The sequence below is a fragment of the Entelurus aequoreus genome, linkage group LG16 (genome assembly GCF_033978785.1).
Source record: "Entelurus aequoreus isolate RoL-2023_Sb linkage group LG16, RoL_Eaeq_v1.1, whole genome shotgun sequence".
NCBI classification, from domain to species: domain Eukaryota; kingdom Metazoa; phylum Chordata; class Actinopteri; order Syngnathiformes; family Syngnathidae; genus Entelurus; species Entelurus aequoreus.
Genome location: NC_084746.1, coordinates 28,154,052 through 28,172,079, shown reverse-complemented (window position 1 = coordinate 28,172,079; position 18,028 = coordinate 28,154,052). Strand labels below are relative to the sequence as shown.

Below are 18,028 nucleotides of genomic sequence, written 5' to 3'. Positions count from 1 at the left end.
ATTATTTTTCCTTATTACACCGTATACCTTTTTATTGCATACAATTCAATACAAATCTTAATAAACGACATGCAATTTCAATCTTAATAAGTTTAGGAAGATTAAGCACGACAGCGTCCTTCAGATAATCACTGCCAACCGAGCACCCCTGCCTTTTTCCTCATTGCAGTCAATACAACTAAATGTAAACAAGCTAATCATATAGAGCAAATGATGCTGCGGCGACGGCCCGCAGCGCCTGTTTTACACTACTAAAATGTTATGCTCTCACTGGGGCATGCACTAATCTATACATGCATTCCAATCACAGCGCGGCTGCATAATATTCACCAGTGGCTGTGAAGCAGATCGATAAAGACACCGAGGATGATGATTATGTGAAAATCTATAGCTGAACATGCAGGATTATATATATATATATATATATATATTTTTTTTTTTTAGGGGGCGGGGGGGTCATAAATAAAACACTTTACATCAAGGGTGTCCAAAGTGCAGCCAGGGGGTGAAGCATGTTTTTGTTTGTGTTTTTATTGGCCCTCGCTGTATTGTAAAAACACAATTAATTCAGTATAGTAACAAGACATATTACTGTGGATGTCTTGTTCAGGCTCTCAGCGCATATTGACCGGATTAGTTTTAGCATCCTTTCATTTTTACTGGAGGAAAATGCAATGTAGATGAGTCATATGGACACTCAGGATTTAACATCTTGTCTTTTGAAGGAACACTATAGACGGACCCTTCTTGTGCCTCTCTCTCTCGCTGTGTGTGTGTGTGTGTGTGTGTGTGTGTGTGTGTGTGTGTGTGTGTGTGTGTGTGTGTGTGTGTGTGTGTGTGTGTGTGTGTGTGTGTGTGTGTGTGTGTGTGTGTGTGTGTGTGTGTGTGTGTGTGTGTGTGTGTTTGTGTTTGTGTGTCGGCGCCTCCTCAGCAGTGAGTCCATTGTTATCTTCGCTAACTATTTTTATAGATGGGAGGGAGAGGCCTGCCGTGCGTAATTTGGCCCCCAGAAAGAAAGGAGGGGGGTGAGTGGTAATTAAGATCACATTGACACTTTGATCCCCCCTTGATTGTCCATTTGAGTGGCCTGCAGATCTGTGAGGCACACAACTTCCCCTCCCATCACCCTTCTCAAAAAAGCCCTTTGTAGATAACGAAATAAAGGAGGAAGAAATAAAGGTGGTTAGGCAGGTTCTGTGCCGTGTGGTGGGAGGGATTCTCTTGTCAAAAAGTTGCCATGATACTCATGGGGTACTTGGACTTCGAGAAGGTGGCACCCCCATAATGTGTTGCTTAACAATGACAGGGCTTTACAAGCGAGACAAATTCCTGCTTACCTGGAATTAGCACACTGTTAAAGGGAAATGCATTCATTTATTTGATCTCTTAAAGTCATTATAAGACGTAAACAAAACACTTGAAACCTGTGTTGTGTGTCATGTGAAATGTCATGTATTCTCACTACAAAATACCATAAATACATTTAAAGTGATTAAATCACTAATGGAGATATAGCAGGTGTGTTTTTTAAATTTTAAATTACCCACAGCGTGTTGTTAAAATAAAATCAAGATCAGGGCCACACTGAAAGAACAAAAAAAAAAGGCTACACAGACAAAAAAAGTTGAAATATTACAGGTACAAGGTATTGAAACAATACTATTTTTGTTTTGATTGTGAACAAACTGAATACTGAATCCATTGATGTGCTTTACTTACATTAGCGATGAAAGGTAAAGAACAAGTCACATAATGTTTATTCTGATATTAATAATATCAGGATACTGTTCAAATGTAATGAAAATATGGTCCTCGGTAGACGCGTTCATATAAACCCAATCAGTGGATCGATATAAAAAACACAATTTTATCTCAAAGCTAAATTGTTGAACGGAAATAGGCAAAAACATATTAAATTTGTACGTATTTATCATTGCCTAGTGTCCGGAATGCAATTCATTTATGGGAACACCTTCCTTTGTAATTATAAATGATTAATTACTAATTAATGTGTCGAGTATCTTCCCTATTAATGTTACAGGGTTATTATTTGTATTGAATGATTTGCAGCCACTCATGTGATGAATTCACCACAAATTCCTTTCCGCTAAATGAGCAAGAATGGCTAATTTAATATATTTATAGCAAAGTTAGTTTTTGTTTTTCTTATTGTTTTGTCATGTAATTTTCAATGCAGGACCAAGGAAGTGATCATGAGTTCAAAAAATGTAACTGATCCAAAAAATTAATGTAATTCAATTAGAAGACAAGTCATGTTTTTTGGGTACTATGAAATGTGCTCTATAAATCAATAAACCTGATCATAAACAAACAAATGTTTTTTTTTAAATTAATTTACCACTAATAGTAACAAAATAGTTATTTGCTTTGTGTCAGAGTGATTACATGTGTACATTTTTCCCGAATTGTGTGTAAACATTTTAATGTAACGAATGCTCGAAATACTGTAAGCTGAACCATTACCATTTCCGAGTTACAACACACACAAAAAAGAAGAAAAAAAAGGACCAATTGGCTAAAAGTCCATAATGTTAAGGGGGTTTTTTTTGTTTAAAATTGACACTGTCAAAGATATATAATTTCAACAATGTTTCTATTTTGCAACTTTCGGTACCGAAAATTATAACAACATATTATATACATATACAATCATATAATTATTATAATATTATCTTTGCAAAGGCAGACACAGCTTTAAGATAGTGCAGGAGGAAGTGTGTGTGATAAGAGCTGAAACATCTGTGTGGTCATAAATCTGCATCCACATGAGCTGTACTCTGCTGCCATCTAGCGGCCATGTCACAACATAACTTCATGATGACAACTGATAAGAACAGGTACTACACTTGTTTTAGACTTAGACAAACTTTAATGATCCACAAGGGAAATTGTTCCACATAGTAGCTCAGTTACAAAGGACGGAAAGGATAAGGATGGAAAGGATGAGCATCTAATGTGTTTTTGACTATCCCTGTCAATGTGTGTCTTTTATTTATTTTATTTTTTTTCTTTCTTTAGTTTATTTCGAACATGAACACACTTACAGCCTATTACATCACACAATTTCATATCATTTCACTTTACATCATGTCCGAAAAGGAGTAGGAAGAAGCAAAACTTATTTAATCCTACCCCTTTCCCACTTCCGGGCGTTTACAAATACATATGGTCATTTACTGACTTCTTTTGGTAGCACAATGACATCCGTGAGTGATTAATACAGCAGTGTTTGTAATAAATAATTAAGTCAGTCATGATAAACATACTGAGATGAAGAATATCTAATTTTCAATAAGGTTGACAGTGTTTCTCATAATTCTTCTTCTTTGTACTTTGTAAGCACTATTAGGTTGAACAACCTCTTAAAGTGGATCATATCAGTACATTGTTTAACTTCTTTACTTAATCCATTCCATAGTTTAATTCCACATAAATGATATGCTAAACGTTTTAAGTGTTGTACGAGCATTCAAATGTATTAAATACGATTTTCCTCTAAGGTTATATTTCTCCTCTTTAGTTGAGAAGAATTGTTGTACATTCTTGGGTAGCAGGTTATAGTTTGCTTTGTACATAATTTTAGCTGATTGCAATTTTACCAAATCATCAAACTTCAATATTTTTGACTCAATATATAAAGGGTTTGTATGTTCTCTATATTCAACATTATGTATCAGTCTAATTTATCTTTTTTGTGACACGGTTAACGAATGAAACGCACATTTGTAATTATTTCCTCATATTTCTACACAATAACTCAAATATGGTAACACTAGCGAGCAGTAGAGAATATGAAGTGATTTTTGGCCCAGGACATATTTTGCCTTGTTCATTATTGAAATGTTTCTTGCCACCTTATGTTGTATATTTTTTAAATGAGATTTCCAGTTAATTTCATCATCTATTAATACTCCCAAAAATCTAGTTTCTTTTATCCTTTCAATATCTACTCCGTCTATTTGTATTCGTGTATGATGCTCTTTTCTACTGTTACCAAATAGCACTATTTTAGTTTTACTGAGACTCAAAGATAGTCGTTTTTTGTCAAACCCTCTTTTTAATTTGTTCATTTCTTCTGTTATTATTTGTATTATCTTCTGTGTGTTCTCTCCTGAACAGAAAGCAGTTGTGTCGTCTGCAAATAAAACTAACTTTACGTTTTTTTTTTACCTTTACAATTGTCATTTATATAAAGATTAAACAATCTTGGTCCCAGTATTGTTCCCTGAGGTACACCACAAGATATATGCGCTGACATATTTTCAACCATCTTCACATATTGCTTCCTGTTGGTTCAATAGCTTCTTACCCAGTTCAAGACCAACCCTCTGATGCCAAATCGTTCTAATTTTTTAATTAAAATATCATGATTAATTGTGTCAAATGCTTTTGTTAAGTCCATGAATACTGCTGCCGCACATAGATATAAATCTACAGATGTATGCGGATGACACAGTCGTTTATACGTCAGGTAAGACCTGTACTCTAGTTGCTGAGAAGTTAAATGCTAAATTAGACAAAATAGCATCTTGGCTGGCATCATCCTGTTTAACCCTAAACACTAAAAAGACAAACTGTCTGCTTCTCCATAAAAAAGCTACCTCAAACAAACCTTCTGAATATAAAAATGTATGAGGAGCTCATTGAACAAGTACCTGAAGTCAAATATTTGGGCATAATCATAGACTATCAGCTGAATTTTAAAAGTCACGTTAAGAAAATGTGTAAAACCCTGAAGGCAAACCTAGGCTGTTTTAAGATTATAAGAAACTGTTTAACTCTCAGCTGTGCTTTTACTTTTATAAATTTAATGATTCTTTCACACATCTCGTATGGCTTAACTACATGATCCCAGGCACACCAGTCATCAATCAAGACAGGGTCCCCAAACTTTTTGACTCGGGGGCCGCATTGGGTTAAAAAAATTTGGCCGGGAGCCAGGCTGTATATATATATATACAATATATATATATATATATATATATATATATATATATATATATATATATATATATATATATATATATATATATATATATATATACATTGTCTTTGTAATCCGTTTTGTCATTTAACATCAATTAACTTTGATGTTCATCAACATTTAACATTGTCACGTTATCGATCGGAAAATTCATTTTTAGACAATATGATTTGCCTGAGCGGCTAGGAGACACCAAGAGTAACAAGCTGTAGAAAATGGATTAGAAAGGAAAGATTATACAAATTTAATTAAATTAAAAAAAATAAAAAATACAAAATTATTAAAAACTTTTTTTTTAACTTGGGACTTCCTGTGGGTCGGATTTTGGATGCTGGGGGGCCGGATACGGCCCGCGGGCCGTAGTTTGGGGACCCCTGATCAAGACCATTGAGTGTCTATAACTGCGCCTTGAAAGTCCTAGACAAGAAGAGTATACGATATCATCATTGCCAAATTCTAACCAAATACAATATTTTAACTTTTACCAATTTTATTTTGTTACACACAGTCAAAACCGGTTTTCAAATGCTTAAATAACTCTGCTCCTCAATTGCTCTCTGCAAGGCAATTACAAGACTGCAAAGTGGTACCAGATCTACCACCCGAGCAACGTCAAAAGGCAACTGTTGCGTTCCATTACGTAGAACAGTGGTTCTCAAATGGGGGTACGCGTACCCCTGGGGGTACTTGAAGCTATGCCAAGGGGTACGTGAGGTTTTTTAAAAATATTCTAAAAATAGCAACAATTCAAAAATCCTTTATAAATATATTTATTGAGTAATACTTCAACAAAATAAATGTTTAGAATTAAGTTCATGAATCTAGATGGATCTCTATTACAATCCCCAAAGAGGGCACTTTAAGTTGATGATTACTTCTATGTGTAGAAATCTTTATTTATAATTGAATCACTTGTTTATTTTTCAACAAGTTTTTAGTTATTTTTATATCTTTTTTTCCAAATAGTTCAAGAAAGACCACTACAAATGAGCAATATTTTGCACTGTTATACAATTTAATAAATCAGAAACTGATGACATAGTGCTGTATTTTACTTCTTTATCTCTTTTTTTCAACCAAAAATGCTTTGCTCTGATTAGGGGGTACTTGAATTAAAAAAATGTTCACAGGGGGTACATCACTGAAAAAAGGTTGAGAACCACTGCCGTAGAACATCTTTTGCCCAGACTGACTTTTCAATAAAAGGACCACAACTACGGAACTCTCTACCTGACACATTGAAAAGTATACCTGCACTTGTCACTTTCAAAAAACAAACACATTTCTGGCTAGTTGAGAACAATCGTGTTCCCATGTTTAGTTTTTACAAATGTTTACTAATTGGTTCTTATCTAGTTTGCACTTTGTCCGTGTTATTATTATTATTGGCTTTTATCTAGTTTGCACTTTGTCTGTATTATTACTATTATCATTATTATCGACTCTTCTTTGCCTCATTCTTTTTATTTTCCTATTTTCATGATGTTAGATATGTGTTGTTGTTGTTGGGGACAAGTGTTGTAAATTAGCTTTGGCTACAAACACTATGATGCATACATTGGATGACTGTTTCAGATATCTATGTTTCTGTATCTGTCCCTATTTCAAATCAACCGGAAAGAAGAAAGACATTCTTTACCAATGGTTTGTCTAAAAACCCAATAAATAAATGTTTTGAAGAAGATAGGTGAATAAAAAGGTCATACTCACCCGGTGCATTGTGGGAAAGTAAGTGCGTGTACATGCTCACCTGTTTGATGGGAATGGCCCTTCCACTGCCTATGCTGTCTGTCTTACTCTCAACGCTCTTTGCTTGTTCACTGGCTTTCCGCGACTGCAAAGGGAGAACGAGAAACACAATCAGTCGCCGCCATCGTGCTGTTGCTTCAGTGGCAGTGCGAATGCATGTGTGTGTGTTTGTAGTGATGTTTGTGTGCGTGTGTGAGAGTGTGTGTGTGTGTGTGTGTGTCTGGAGTGGAGGGAGTCGCAACATAAAAGTCAACCATCTAAACAAAGAAGAAGAAGCTGAAAATGAACAAGACCAAAAACAAACAAAAAAGAAGCAGACCAGCGCAACAAAGAGCGGTAACACCAAACGTGCAGTTCGAGAAACAGAAACCAAGACCACAAGAGACACATCTCAACACTGAGGACGACCACAGATTTGAGTCATGACTCAGCCCTGAAACCCTTTTTTTGGTGATCCTCTCGGCTTCTGTTGTGAGGCGCATCCCGGGCCTCCTAGCGGACCTGCTGAAGTGTCGCTTTTCACATAAGGCATACATGCTTTGCACAACATTTACATGTTAAAAAGAGAAAAGGCAACACGGTTATTGTTATGTTAGGGTTATTGCGTGCCTCCTCCGACCTGCAAGCACCTAGAAAAGCATACATGTCACCAAATCCTGCAAAACTGCAGGGGGGGGGGGGGGGGAAGCATAACATGTGCATCAAGTATGAGTTAAGGCATCCCACCCCGACAGATGAGTAAGGACAGACATGTATGGTCTCACTCAGACAAATGTCCAGTCACCCATGAAGAAAGGGAGACTTCAAATACGCTTTCCATATTTTGTTTCCAACATTTTATTCATATCTTTGTGGTTCTTTGTGTGTACCTCAGGATGGACTTGTTTGAAACTTCTATACAGACACCATACAAAGCAAGTCACAAGTTTCACTTCAAAAGATTCAACATGTTGCAAGTTCCCACAAAATATAGGATGGACAATAAAAGGCATTATTTGTCATATATTCTTCTTATATATGTTTGGAGTACCAGTGTAAATAAAATACAATACAAGATATACACAGCCAGTCTATAGGTTCGATGATAGAAAAAAGCCAAAGAGTTCATCGTCTCCGCAAAAAAACAGGAGGGGGAACAAAAACGGAATGGCCGAGAGAAGGAGAACAGCGGCAAAAGAAAGAAATGAGAAATCAAATGTGAAATAAATACATTCATTCGGGTCGGTGCAACCTCCTCACCTCACATCTAGTCTAGACTTTATGAAGGCCTTCATAAAAAACACTGTGTCTCTAGTCTAACTCGCACACTTGCATTTCAAACACTGCGGAAAACAAGAAAAGAGAGGAACAGAAAGAAAGAAAGAAGAAGAAGAGAAGAACGTGGCACATCGAGTCCTCGAGTCCTCGCTTATGGCAAAAAGGCAGTGTGATGTAAAAGAGGGCTTTGTGTCCTTTGGGGATGACAGTTCCAACTCGACTGTACGCTGCGGGTTTTGTCCCCCCCTGAATGAGATTGTGTGTGTGTGTGTGTGTGTGTGTGTGTGTGTGTGTGTGTGTGTGTGTGTGTGTGTGTGTGTGTGTGTGTGTGTGTGTGTGTGTGTGTGTGTGTGTGTGTGTGTGTGTGTGTGTGTGTGTGTGTGTGTGGACACTTCCAGAAGAGTCCCTACAGTCTGTCTCTCGTCCGAGTGTAATGCCGTCTAATGCAAGTTCTAATGGGTTTTTTTTAACGCTCTTCTAATTGGGAAGGAGTTGGAAAGCCCTTTTAGTTGCAGAAAGGTTGGAAACAAAAGCACAAATCTGCAAATATTGAGGGGAGAGGGAGTAAGGGGGGGTGGCGAGTGTCTCTCCGAGCCCGGGCAACACCACGAAAGGTGGATGGTGAAAATATGGCAACGGCAAAGAAAATCACCGATAGTATACTGTTCTGAACTCCTATAGCTTCACATGCTTTCCGACGACAATTAAAAAAAGGGAACGCTCGAAAAGGAACTTAAGACAGCGAACATATTCAAAGTTCTTGTTAATGGAAGCACTTGGAAGAAGAATGTGCGGACGGCTATGATCCAAGATGGCGGGCGATGCTGCGAGGGCAGTGAAAAGACTATATTCAACAGACCGCGCTCGCTTTTTGCTTTTCAATTTGGGGGTGCGTTCACACTTCGGTTTGGTTCGAATACACTCTGGTGCGTTTACTCTCCTAGTACGGTTCCTTTGGTCAAACGTTATCACGTGACCCGTTGGGGTTTTAGCAGGTCTGCAAGGGAACACTGGCACGGTTGGGGTCACTTGTGAACTTTGCACGGACCCAAAAAACCGACCAGCGTTAAAATGACAGAAAAAAGCCAGCAGAAATGACAAATAAGGGAGAGAATATTCATTCAAAGTGATGTCTGTCTGCTCTGTGTGTGTTTGTCACAACGCTGCTCTTTAATAGTATTTAGTAGAGGCTTTTTGTGAAATAACTAAAGCAGAATATGAGAATTGCCTATGTATTCAACCCAGCAGATGACATTCCGGTTTTGAATACTTGAGTTACTTCACCTAATATACCACAAAAGCTCTTTAAAAGAATGTTTGATAAGCTTTTTGTGACATCTATACGATGGTAAAACTAAATATGGGACATAAATAATAATGGAAGTATAAGTGTTTGTAAATAGCATATTATTGGTACAAATGTTTAACCAACAACAGGGATATTTCACAACTGTTCGTCTATGTCTTTACTGTGGCTACATTTGAACAGTGTTCATTTTGTGTACAAGGTGTATTTATAATCATTTGTAAAGGAAATTTCACATTTCTATGAAGCTCGAGATCAGAGCCCAATGTCTCCTGGTTTTATTACATCTTGTATTTGAGATTGTTTATAGGGTTAGTCGAAATAAGTGCTCAACTTCAGCCTAAACCCTTTCGGTCTGTAAAACTGTTAAACTGTTAAAACAAACAGTTGTACATTCATAAGTTTATGAATGTACAACTGTTTGTTTATTTTGTTGACCACTGACCGAAGAAATGATAAACTAAACTAAACTAAATTTAGCAAAAATATAATTGTAACCTATGCATTCAACCCAGCAGACGGCATTTAGGTTTGGATTATTTGAGTTATTTTACGTAATATGTCGGAAAATACATGTATAAGTATATTTTAGAAGCTTTTCATGAAATCCATGTTGAATAAACAGCAGGATAAATATATAAAAATATAACCCAGTAGACGACAATTAGGTTTGATATGTTTGAGTTCCGTCACATAGTGTGTCAAAAACTTTTTTTTTTAAAGTATATTTTACTTTTCAGCAGACAGCATTTAGGCTCGGAATATTTGAGTTGCGCCACGTAACATATCAAAAAAGTATATTTTAGAAGCTTTTTGTGGATTTATACTGGTGTATATGGCACACAATTAAATAACCTACTTATTCAACCCAACAGACGGCATTTAGGTTTGGAATACTTGGGTTCTGCCTTGTAATATGTCACAAAAGTATATTTTACAAGCTTTTAGTGAAATCTAAGCTGATAAAATAGTAGGATAAAAAAAAAAAGTTATTAAACCACACAGACTGCATTTTGTCCAGACTCCATCCAGCTGTATAATCACTCGCCATACAGCAATAGATGATATCTGTCTATTACCTGACCGCTTCTACGTTAGCTACCTCTCTTTGTTTATAATGTATATTTTCTGTTGGATCTACTCTCTATTTTATGCTGGCCTTTTTTTTTTTTTTTGCTGCAGCTGTTACATGTACTGTCATATTGTACATGGTAATTGGGATTTGTTATATATTGTATATATTATACAAAAATATAATATAATATAATAATATAACATATCAGCATATATTATATACTGTACATATATAATATTTAAATATTACATATATGTTATTTTGCTATATGGGTACATTTTTAGTCTACTTAATTCCGGCATTATCCTTTCCATCCTTTGTAAGTGAGCTACTGTGTGGAACAATTTCCCTTGCGGATCAACAAAGTTTGTCTAAGTCTAATTATGCATCGGAAGATTTGTGTTACTTAACAAGTCATGGGAGCTGCCTCATCATAATAATTATGTTCTTAACTGTGCAACCTTTGGACCCATGTAAAACAAAAACAAAAAAAACTGGGTGAATGCTTTGCGAATGACACAAAAAAAGCGCATCAAGTACCTTTTTTTTTTTTTTTAAATTTTAGTACCGAACCACAAATGTGAACGCAGCCTTTAGAACCTCCCGACGGCAATGTCGTTATAAGGCATATCCGCGTCCGTCCAGTCTCTACCCCACCCCCCCCCCCCCAAAAAAAACACAGCTACTTACAAGAGGCTGGTGGCGAGAGAACATTAAAGAACTCGGACAGTCCGAGTAAGATGTTTGTTTTTGTTAGTGATATCTGGAATATATATCCCCCCCCCCTCCCCCACGTGAACGCTGTATGTGTCACCCTGTTAACTGTACACCACCCTGATCCTCCTCCTCCGCTCCTCAGAAGGTCATGAGTTGAAACTCCCGCTCGGCCTGCCACTCCGGCACCCACACCGGGTAGGTGGCGTGCTTCGGCATCTCCATGACGCGGACGGGGAGAGGCACATTTCTCTGGTGGACATGGTTAGTCACTACCTAGCAGGGGAGGGAGGCGGGATAGGAAGGGGGGTTGAAGGGTAGAGGGGGGTGGGGGGGAGACAACAAAAAAAAAGGGAGCTATAGCACACAGCCTGGACTGCTAGGAGGCCACCAGGCTCCCACAGCAGCCTTTGGGTGACACGGTGAAGGCAGTAAAGAGGATAGAGTCGAGGTAGAGGACAGGACGGTATTTGGGGGACAGCCGGAAGAGGAGATAGGAAGCAGGATGGGAAGCAATCTCACCTTGCCTGCACTGTCAGAAATAAGGCCCGATCAGTATATTTCACACACTTAAAAGCTATTGGTAACACTTTAGTATGGGGAACATAATATGTTAATAAGCAACTAATTAATGGTGAATATGCTCCCCATACTAAAGCGTTACTGACTTAATTTAGAGTTATTTGGACACTAGGGGAACATATAAGGCAGGGGTGTCCAAACTTTTTCCACTGAGGGCCGCACACGGAAAAATTAAAGCATGCGGGGGCCGTTTTGATATTTTTCATTTTCAAACCATAACAAAATAAAAATGGATTTTTTTTTTAACCTTTAGGGCTCCCGGGGACCATAACGGGTCTCCGTCATTAACATGTTAAAAATAAGTCAAATTATTATTTATATTTTTTATGTAACGCTTACAGTAAATCTCTATATCAACTTCAGGTTGATATGAAGTTTAAAAAAAAAAAAAAGGTTTTTATGCCTTTTCTCTGAAAGACAACTTAGTTTTTTATAGTAAAACTGAAATATGCAGTATTTCCCCCACTGCCCTAAAACATTCAGAAAGCAATGTTTGATGTGAAGTAATTGGATTCCTAAAAAGATCAATAATGCAGGACACCATTGATTTAAATGTATTATTATTTCTGAGTAATCACAGTAAAAAGATAAATAAAATCCCACTAAATATCTTTGGGGTCCAAAAGGTCCCCCACTCATAAAGTGATACATTTGTATTATTATTTGTTTTACTTTCAACACTTAAGTTACGAGATCAACTTCAGATATATCTGTCGATTTTACGTTTGAACTATTATTTTGTTTGTTTTATGCTCTTTTGTCAAAGAAAACTTTGTTTTTATATGGCAATCACACCATATATGCAATATTTTCCACATAAAACATTTTAAAGTGAAATATTTGAAGTAATTGGAGCCTTGACTAGGTCAATAATTCCTTATATCATAGATTTTATTTTTATTTATTTTTTTGAGTAATGGCAAAAAAAGAAAAATAAAGAAAGACAAAAGAAAAAAAACAGCCAGCATGGTAGCTTTGTGTCAACATTGCAACTTTCTCTCGTTAGATTTCACCTCATTTCACTTTTTTAAATGATTTCAAAATGTTTGCAATAGCATTTCCAGAATGTGTGGCGGGCCGGTAAACAATTAGCTGCGGGCCGCAAATGGTCCCTTTGGACACCCCTGATATAAGGGTTAGGGTTAATAAGCAATACTTCTGAGGTTATTGAGAGAAGACTGCTTGTATAATAAGGCCATGCAGAATAAGGCATTAATAAGTACTTAATAATGACTAATTAAGCGCCAATATGTTACTAATTTGCAGGTTAATAAGCAACTAATTAATGGTGAATATGTTCCCCATACTAAAGTGTTACCAAGCTATTTATTGAGTTGAGTTGAGTTTGTGTTTATTTCGAACATACATGCATACAATAACCTGACTCCCACCAGATCTTTGTAGTTTGCTGAGCTCCACACAAGGATCTGGGATCGAAGGCAATGCAAACTCCTTCCAGATAGCAAAAAATAATGAACCAATCAGGATCGCCAGGCGGGATTTCATAGATGTGACGTAGCGCCGAAGCGACTGTTTGATTGAAACAACAATGGCGGCACGCAGCGAGGAGTCGTGTGCTGACATTGATTCTGCTATTGCAACTAAGTTAAGTTAAAGTTAAAGTACCAATGATTGTTCGACACGGTCTCTCCCGAACGTTCAACAATTTCAAACCAAGTTCTGTTATGCTTTTTTTCGTTGGCGACTTTGTGAAATATTTATTTTTGTTCCCAATGGAGCCTTTTATTCACATATTTTCTTTGCACAAACGACATCGATCGTCTACTGACATTGCTGCGTTGTTTCAGTAAAAGTTATCTAACTTTTTCGCTCTGTCGTTATCCAATATGTCAGCTTCCGTTTTGGATTTCCCAGCGTGCCTCTCATCAGCGTCACGGGTTGATTTCGATGTGAGTGGTTGAAGTAGCACGTCATTCAAGATGACGGACAAGTGGTTTATCCAATCCCATACAATGATTTTTTTTTTAAAAGGCCCCGCCTTCTGAAATACATCTCTTATTGAGAAGTCCCAGATCCTTGTGTGGAGCTCAGCGAACTACAAGGATCTGGCGAGAGTCAGTTTATGCATACAACATGGTACATCACAATTTCTAGTTTCTCTATTCAACATGTTTGAAAAGGAGTAGAAAGAAGTTAAAGTTAAAGTTAAAGTACCACTGATAGTCCCACACACACTACGTGGGGTGAAAGTACCCTCTGCATTTCCCCTTGTTCCACTCCCTGGGAGGTGAGGGGAGCAGTGAGCAGCAGCGGTGGTTGCGCTCGAGAATCATTTTGGTGATTTAACCCCCAATTCCAACCCTTGATGCTGAGTGCCAAGCAGGGAGGTGATGGCAGAGCGTATTTAATCCTACCCCTTTTCCTTTACATAGCAGTTGCTAAAACTTTTGTTCAATACCTGTTCTCAATTTATTCACAATATACTCCATAACTAATAACATTAAAAATAAATAAATAAATACATAGTAGTTAGTGAAGTAATGGTGAGATGGTGAGATAAATAAGATTATCTAGAACATGGATGAATGGATGGTTGAAATAAATTGACAATGTTAATCATGGTTCTTCTTCTTTGTAAACACTTTAAGTTTGAAGAGTTTCTTTGAAGTGGATCATATTAGCACATGGTTTGTTTTATTTGTGATTCCACATACTGATACACTGAAGGTCTTAAGTGTTGTACGTGCGTACAAATGTTTTAAATTCAATTTTTTTGTAAGATTATATTCCTCCTTTTATTGGGTCACAGAGTACGATACTTGCATTTATTTCACTCCGCTCTCATTTAAGAGTTCTTGTTCGGCACGATTGTTGTTCTTATGGTCCAGACAGCTTCTACGGGTGCACGTCAATAAATGAGGATATTGTGCAAATTATTTTTATTTCTGGAGTTCAATTCAGACTAAGAGCGTGAACAAGTAGTTTAAAACGTTCAACTGTTTCACCAAAATCTTGATCTAATCTAATCTAACAAAGATTCTGATGCGTTTGCATTGGCAACTTAATCTGCGTGCTTGTTTTCGCTGCAAAATAATTCCCCATGGGCCCACAGAAAGTTGCAAGTAACAGCACTTTGATAAAGAATGTGAGAAACAATATTAGATTTAAAAAATATGGCAAATGTGGCCCTCCTCTCAGTTAAATGTTCATGTATTCATTTAATCCATCATGTATTTCACACTCACAATGATTATTCTCTATAAAATGTATTTGTGTTAATAGTGTGGGTCTTTGGAACGGATTAATTGGATCTTCACATGGGAAATTTGATGCGGTTTCTGTCTGACTTGTTGGAAAGGAACAAAAACTGCTGTACATTATTTACAAATTGCTATAATTATCAAAAAGTTTCACTACCAAAAATCATTAGCAGACACAGCATGTTTGCTTTTTAAATTCACAATGTTTACTTTTTACACTTACTTGCTAATTGTACTACTCAAAAAAATGTGCTCCAATTTAATCCTTGAATTACAGAGCAGCATGGCTCAGGCGGTAGAGCGGATGTCTCTCAACCTTAAGGTTGCAGGTTCGATCCTCAGTCCCTCTGTGATCATCAGTAGGTGAATGTGGTCGTAGCGTCAAAGCGCTTTGAGAACCTTAAAGGTAGAAAAACGCACTACAAGTACACTCCATTTACGTTGAATTTATTGAGATGCACCAGTATAAATTATTAATATCACTGTTAGGTCAAAATTAACATTCATACTCACAACTTATAAAAGTAAAGGTATTTAAAAAATATTTGAGGAGGAAATGACACAAGATTAAATTGTTTTTAACATTTTGCCTTAGCCAAAATATTGTTTTGTTTGTTTTTAGTTCCTAAAACTATGGTCACCTTTTTTTCCCCCTCCTCAAGCTATGGCCACCTTCTTAAGTCCCCTGCCGCCCCCTAGGGGTGGAACGCATCAAGTATGAGTGAAGCAAGCTAATTTACTTCTTTTTTTTTTTTGAAAAATTGGTAATGCATGTGTTGAGGATGAGTACTAATATTTGGGACATACAACTTTCGGTCAAAATAATTCTTTTTTTTAAGGGTTAGGATTCACCAAAACCACCAAACCATCATGAGATGCACGAAGGGCAGCAGCTTGTATCATTACACAACTAAGGGATTTTAAAAAAGAGCACTTTTGTTTTGTGTTTTGTGTCATTTTCAGCCCTCGACAGGCTTCAGAGATATTAAACCAGGGGTGTCAAACGTACGGCCCGCGGCCCTGAGTTTGCAAAGTAAAACAATTTGCCAACATTTTTGAATGAAATAAACTGCTGTTTTAAATGTGTCCACTAGATGTCGCAATAGTAATTATTTGTATCTTTGTAGATTATGCTACGTATGTAAAAAAAAATTATAAACCACATGATGTTAGTGCACCAGTTGAGGAAATGAGCAGACTACGTAAATAACATCCTGTAATTTGATTTTGATATTATTTTTTTATCTTGATTGATTGAAAATTAACACCAATGGGATAGGTTGATTGGCAACACTAAATTGGCCCTAGTGTGTGAATGTGAGTGTGAATGTTGTCTGTCTATCTGTGTTGGCCCTGCGATGACGTAGCGACTTGTCCAGGGTGTACCCCGCCTTCCGCCCGATTGTAGCTGAGATAGGCTCCAGCACCCCCCGCCACCCCGAACGGGACAAGCGGTAGAAAATGGATGGATGGATGGAGTTGACTGATGAACATTATCAAATAATTTATTCAGAAAGTATAAATAATGACAAATAAAGGTAGAATACTATTAACCGCAACATGTAAGTGTAAAAAAACCCAACAACATGATTTGTACAATTTCAGAATGTGCTTGTTCTATTTTTAAACAAAGAAAACAATCTGAAGTTGTCTTTATTTTTAAGTTATCGTGCCGGGATTTTACCAGTCCGGCCCACTTGGGAGAAGACTTTTCTCCATGTGGCCCCCGATCTAAAATGAGTTTGACACCCCTGTATTAAACAGACAGCTTGCTGAAATAGCAACATGGCTTCAAAATAACTATTTAACCCTAAATTATAACAAAACAGTCTCAATGTGTTTCTCTTTGAAGAAACAATCATTAAATGAAATTCAGGTCAACATTACTCAAAAAATAAATAAATAAATAGAGCAGGTAAAGGAATTTATATATTTGGGTTTTATTTTGGACCATGAGCTAAAATTTGATGGCCATATTATAAAAATGACAAAGACCATGAAAATAAATATAGACTGTTTCAGGCTTATTAGACCTTGTTTATCTGTTCAAGCTGCACAAGTTTACATGCATGTAATGATTTGATCCCATATGTCTTATTGTGCCATGGTCTGGGGACAGGCCACGAGATGTGTAGTGAGGCCCCTGTTGTCATTATATAAACAAACACTAAAGATATTTGACCAAACGTGCGTTCTCAGCGAAGGCCTCACATCTGTGGAACTCTTTTCCACTGGGATTGAAGTCACAGTCGGACATTACATTTTTCTCCACAAAACTGAAAAGGTGGCTTCAGGAAAATCAAAAGTGTGAGCATTAGAACTGGATGCAGTACGGACAAATGGGGCCAATTATTTTTCATGTACTGTATTTTTATTTTGTACTTGTCTTAATTCTGTGTTTTACACTTTTCTCAACTTTTCTTTAAAAGCCTAACCAGGGACGAGGGTTGCAAATTAGCCTGTGGTTAGAAGTCTTATCTACTTTGACATCAGTTACGTATGGGTAGCAATGTTTAATTGTACTGTCCCTGTCACACAAAAAAAAGAAAAAGAAAAAATACAAATTAACTACGCTTGAACTTAGTTAATTTAACTATATAGTGGACTTAGTATTGCATGTTATAATACACCATTATTGATCTATTTGTAATAATCTATGAGGCCCGCGAACAGGTTTTATCCGGCCCGCGGGATGAGTTTGCTAAGTATAAAAATTAACCGGAAATTTTTGAATGCTGCTGTTCTAAATGTGTCCACTTGCTGTCGCAATAGCAATTCTTTGTATCTTTGGAAATTATGCTACTTATGTACAAAATAAACCACATGATGTTAGTACATCAGTCGAGGAAAATTATCAAACTACATAAATAACATACTGTAATTTGATTTTTATATTTTTTTTTTATCTTGATAGATTGAAAACTAACACCAATGGGTTGACTCATGAATATTATCACATAATTTATTCAGAAAATATAAATAACGACAAATAAAAGTATATATATACTATTAACCGCAACAGGTAATTGTAAAAAAACAACAACAACATTATGATTTGTACAATTTCAGAATGTGCTTGTTCTATTTTTAAACAAAGAAAACAATATGAAGTTGTCTTT

General features: G+C 36.7%; 1 protein-coding gene across 4 annotated transcripts in view; it reads right to left on the bottom strand.

The window, feature by feature from the left end:
• agap3 (ArfGAP with GTPase domain, ankyrin repeat and PH domain 3) overlaps positions 1-18,028 on the bottom strand; it is a 425,021-nt gene that overhangs the window by 150,749 nt on the left and 256,244 nt on the right. For all 4 annotated transcript variants that reach the window (XM_062022533.1, XM_062022534.1, XM_062022532.1 and 1 more), the window contains exon 9: positions 6,756-6,839. In XM_062022533.1, the coding sequence (XP_061878517.1) occupies positions 6,756-6,839 (84 nt within the window). The remainder of the gene's footprint in view (positions 1-6,755; positions 6,840-18,028) is intronic.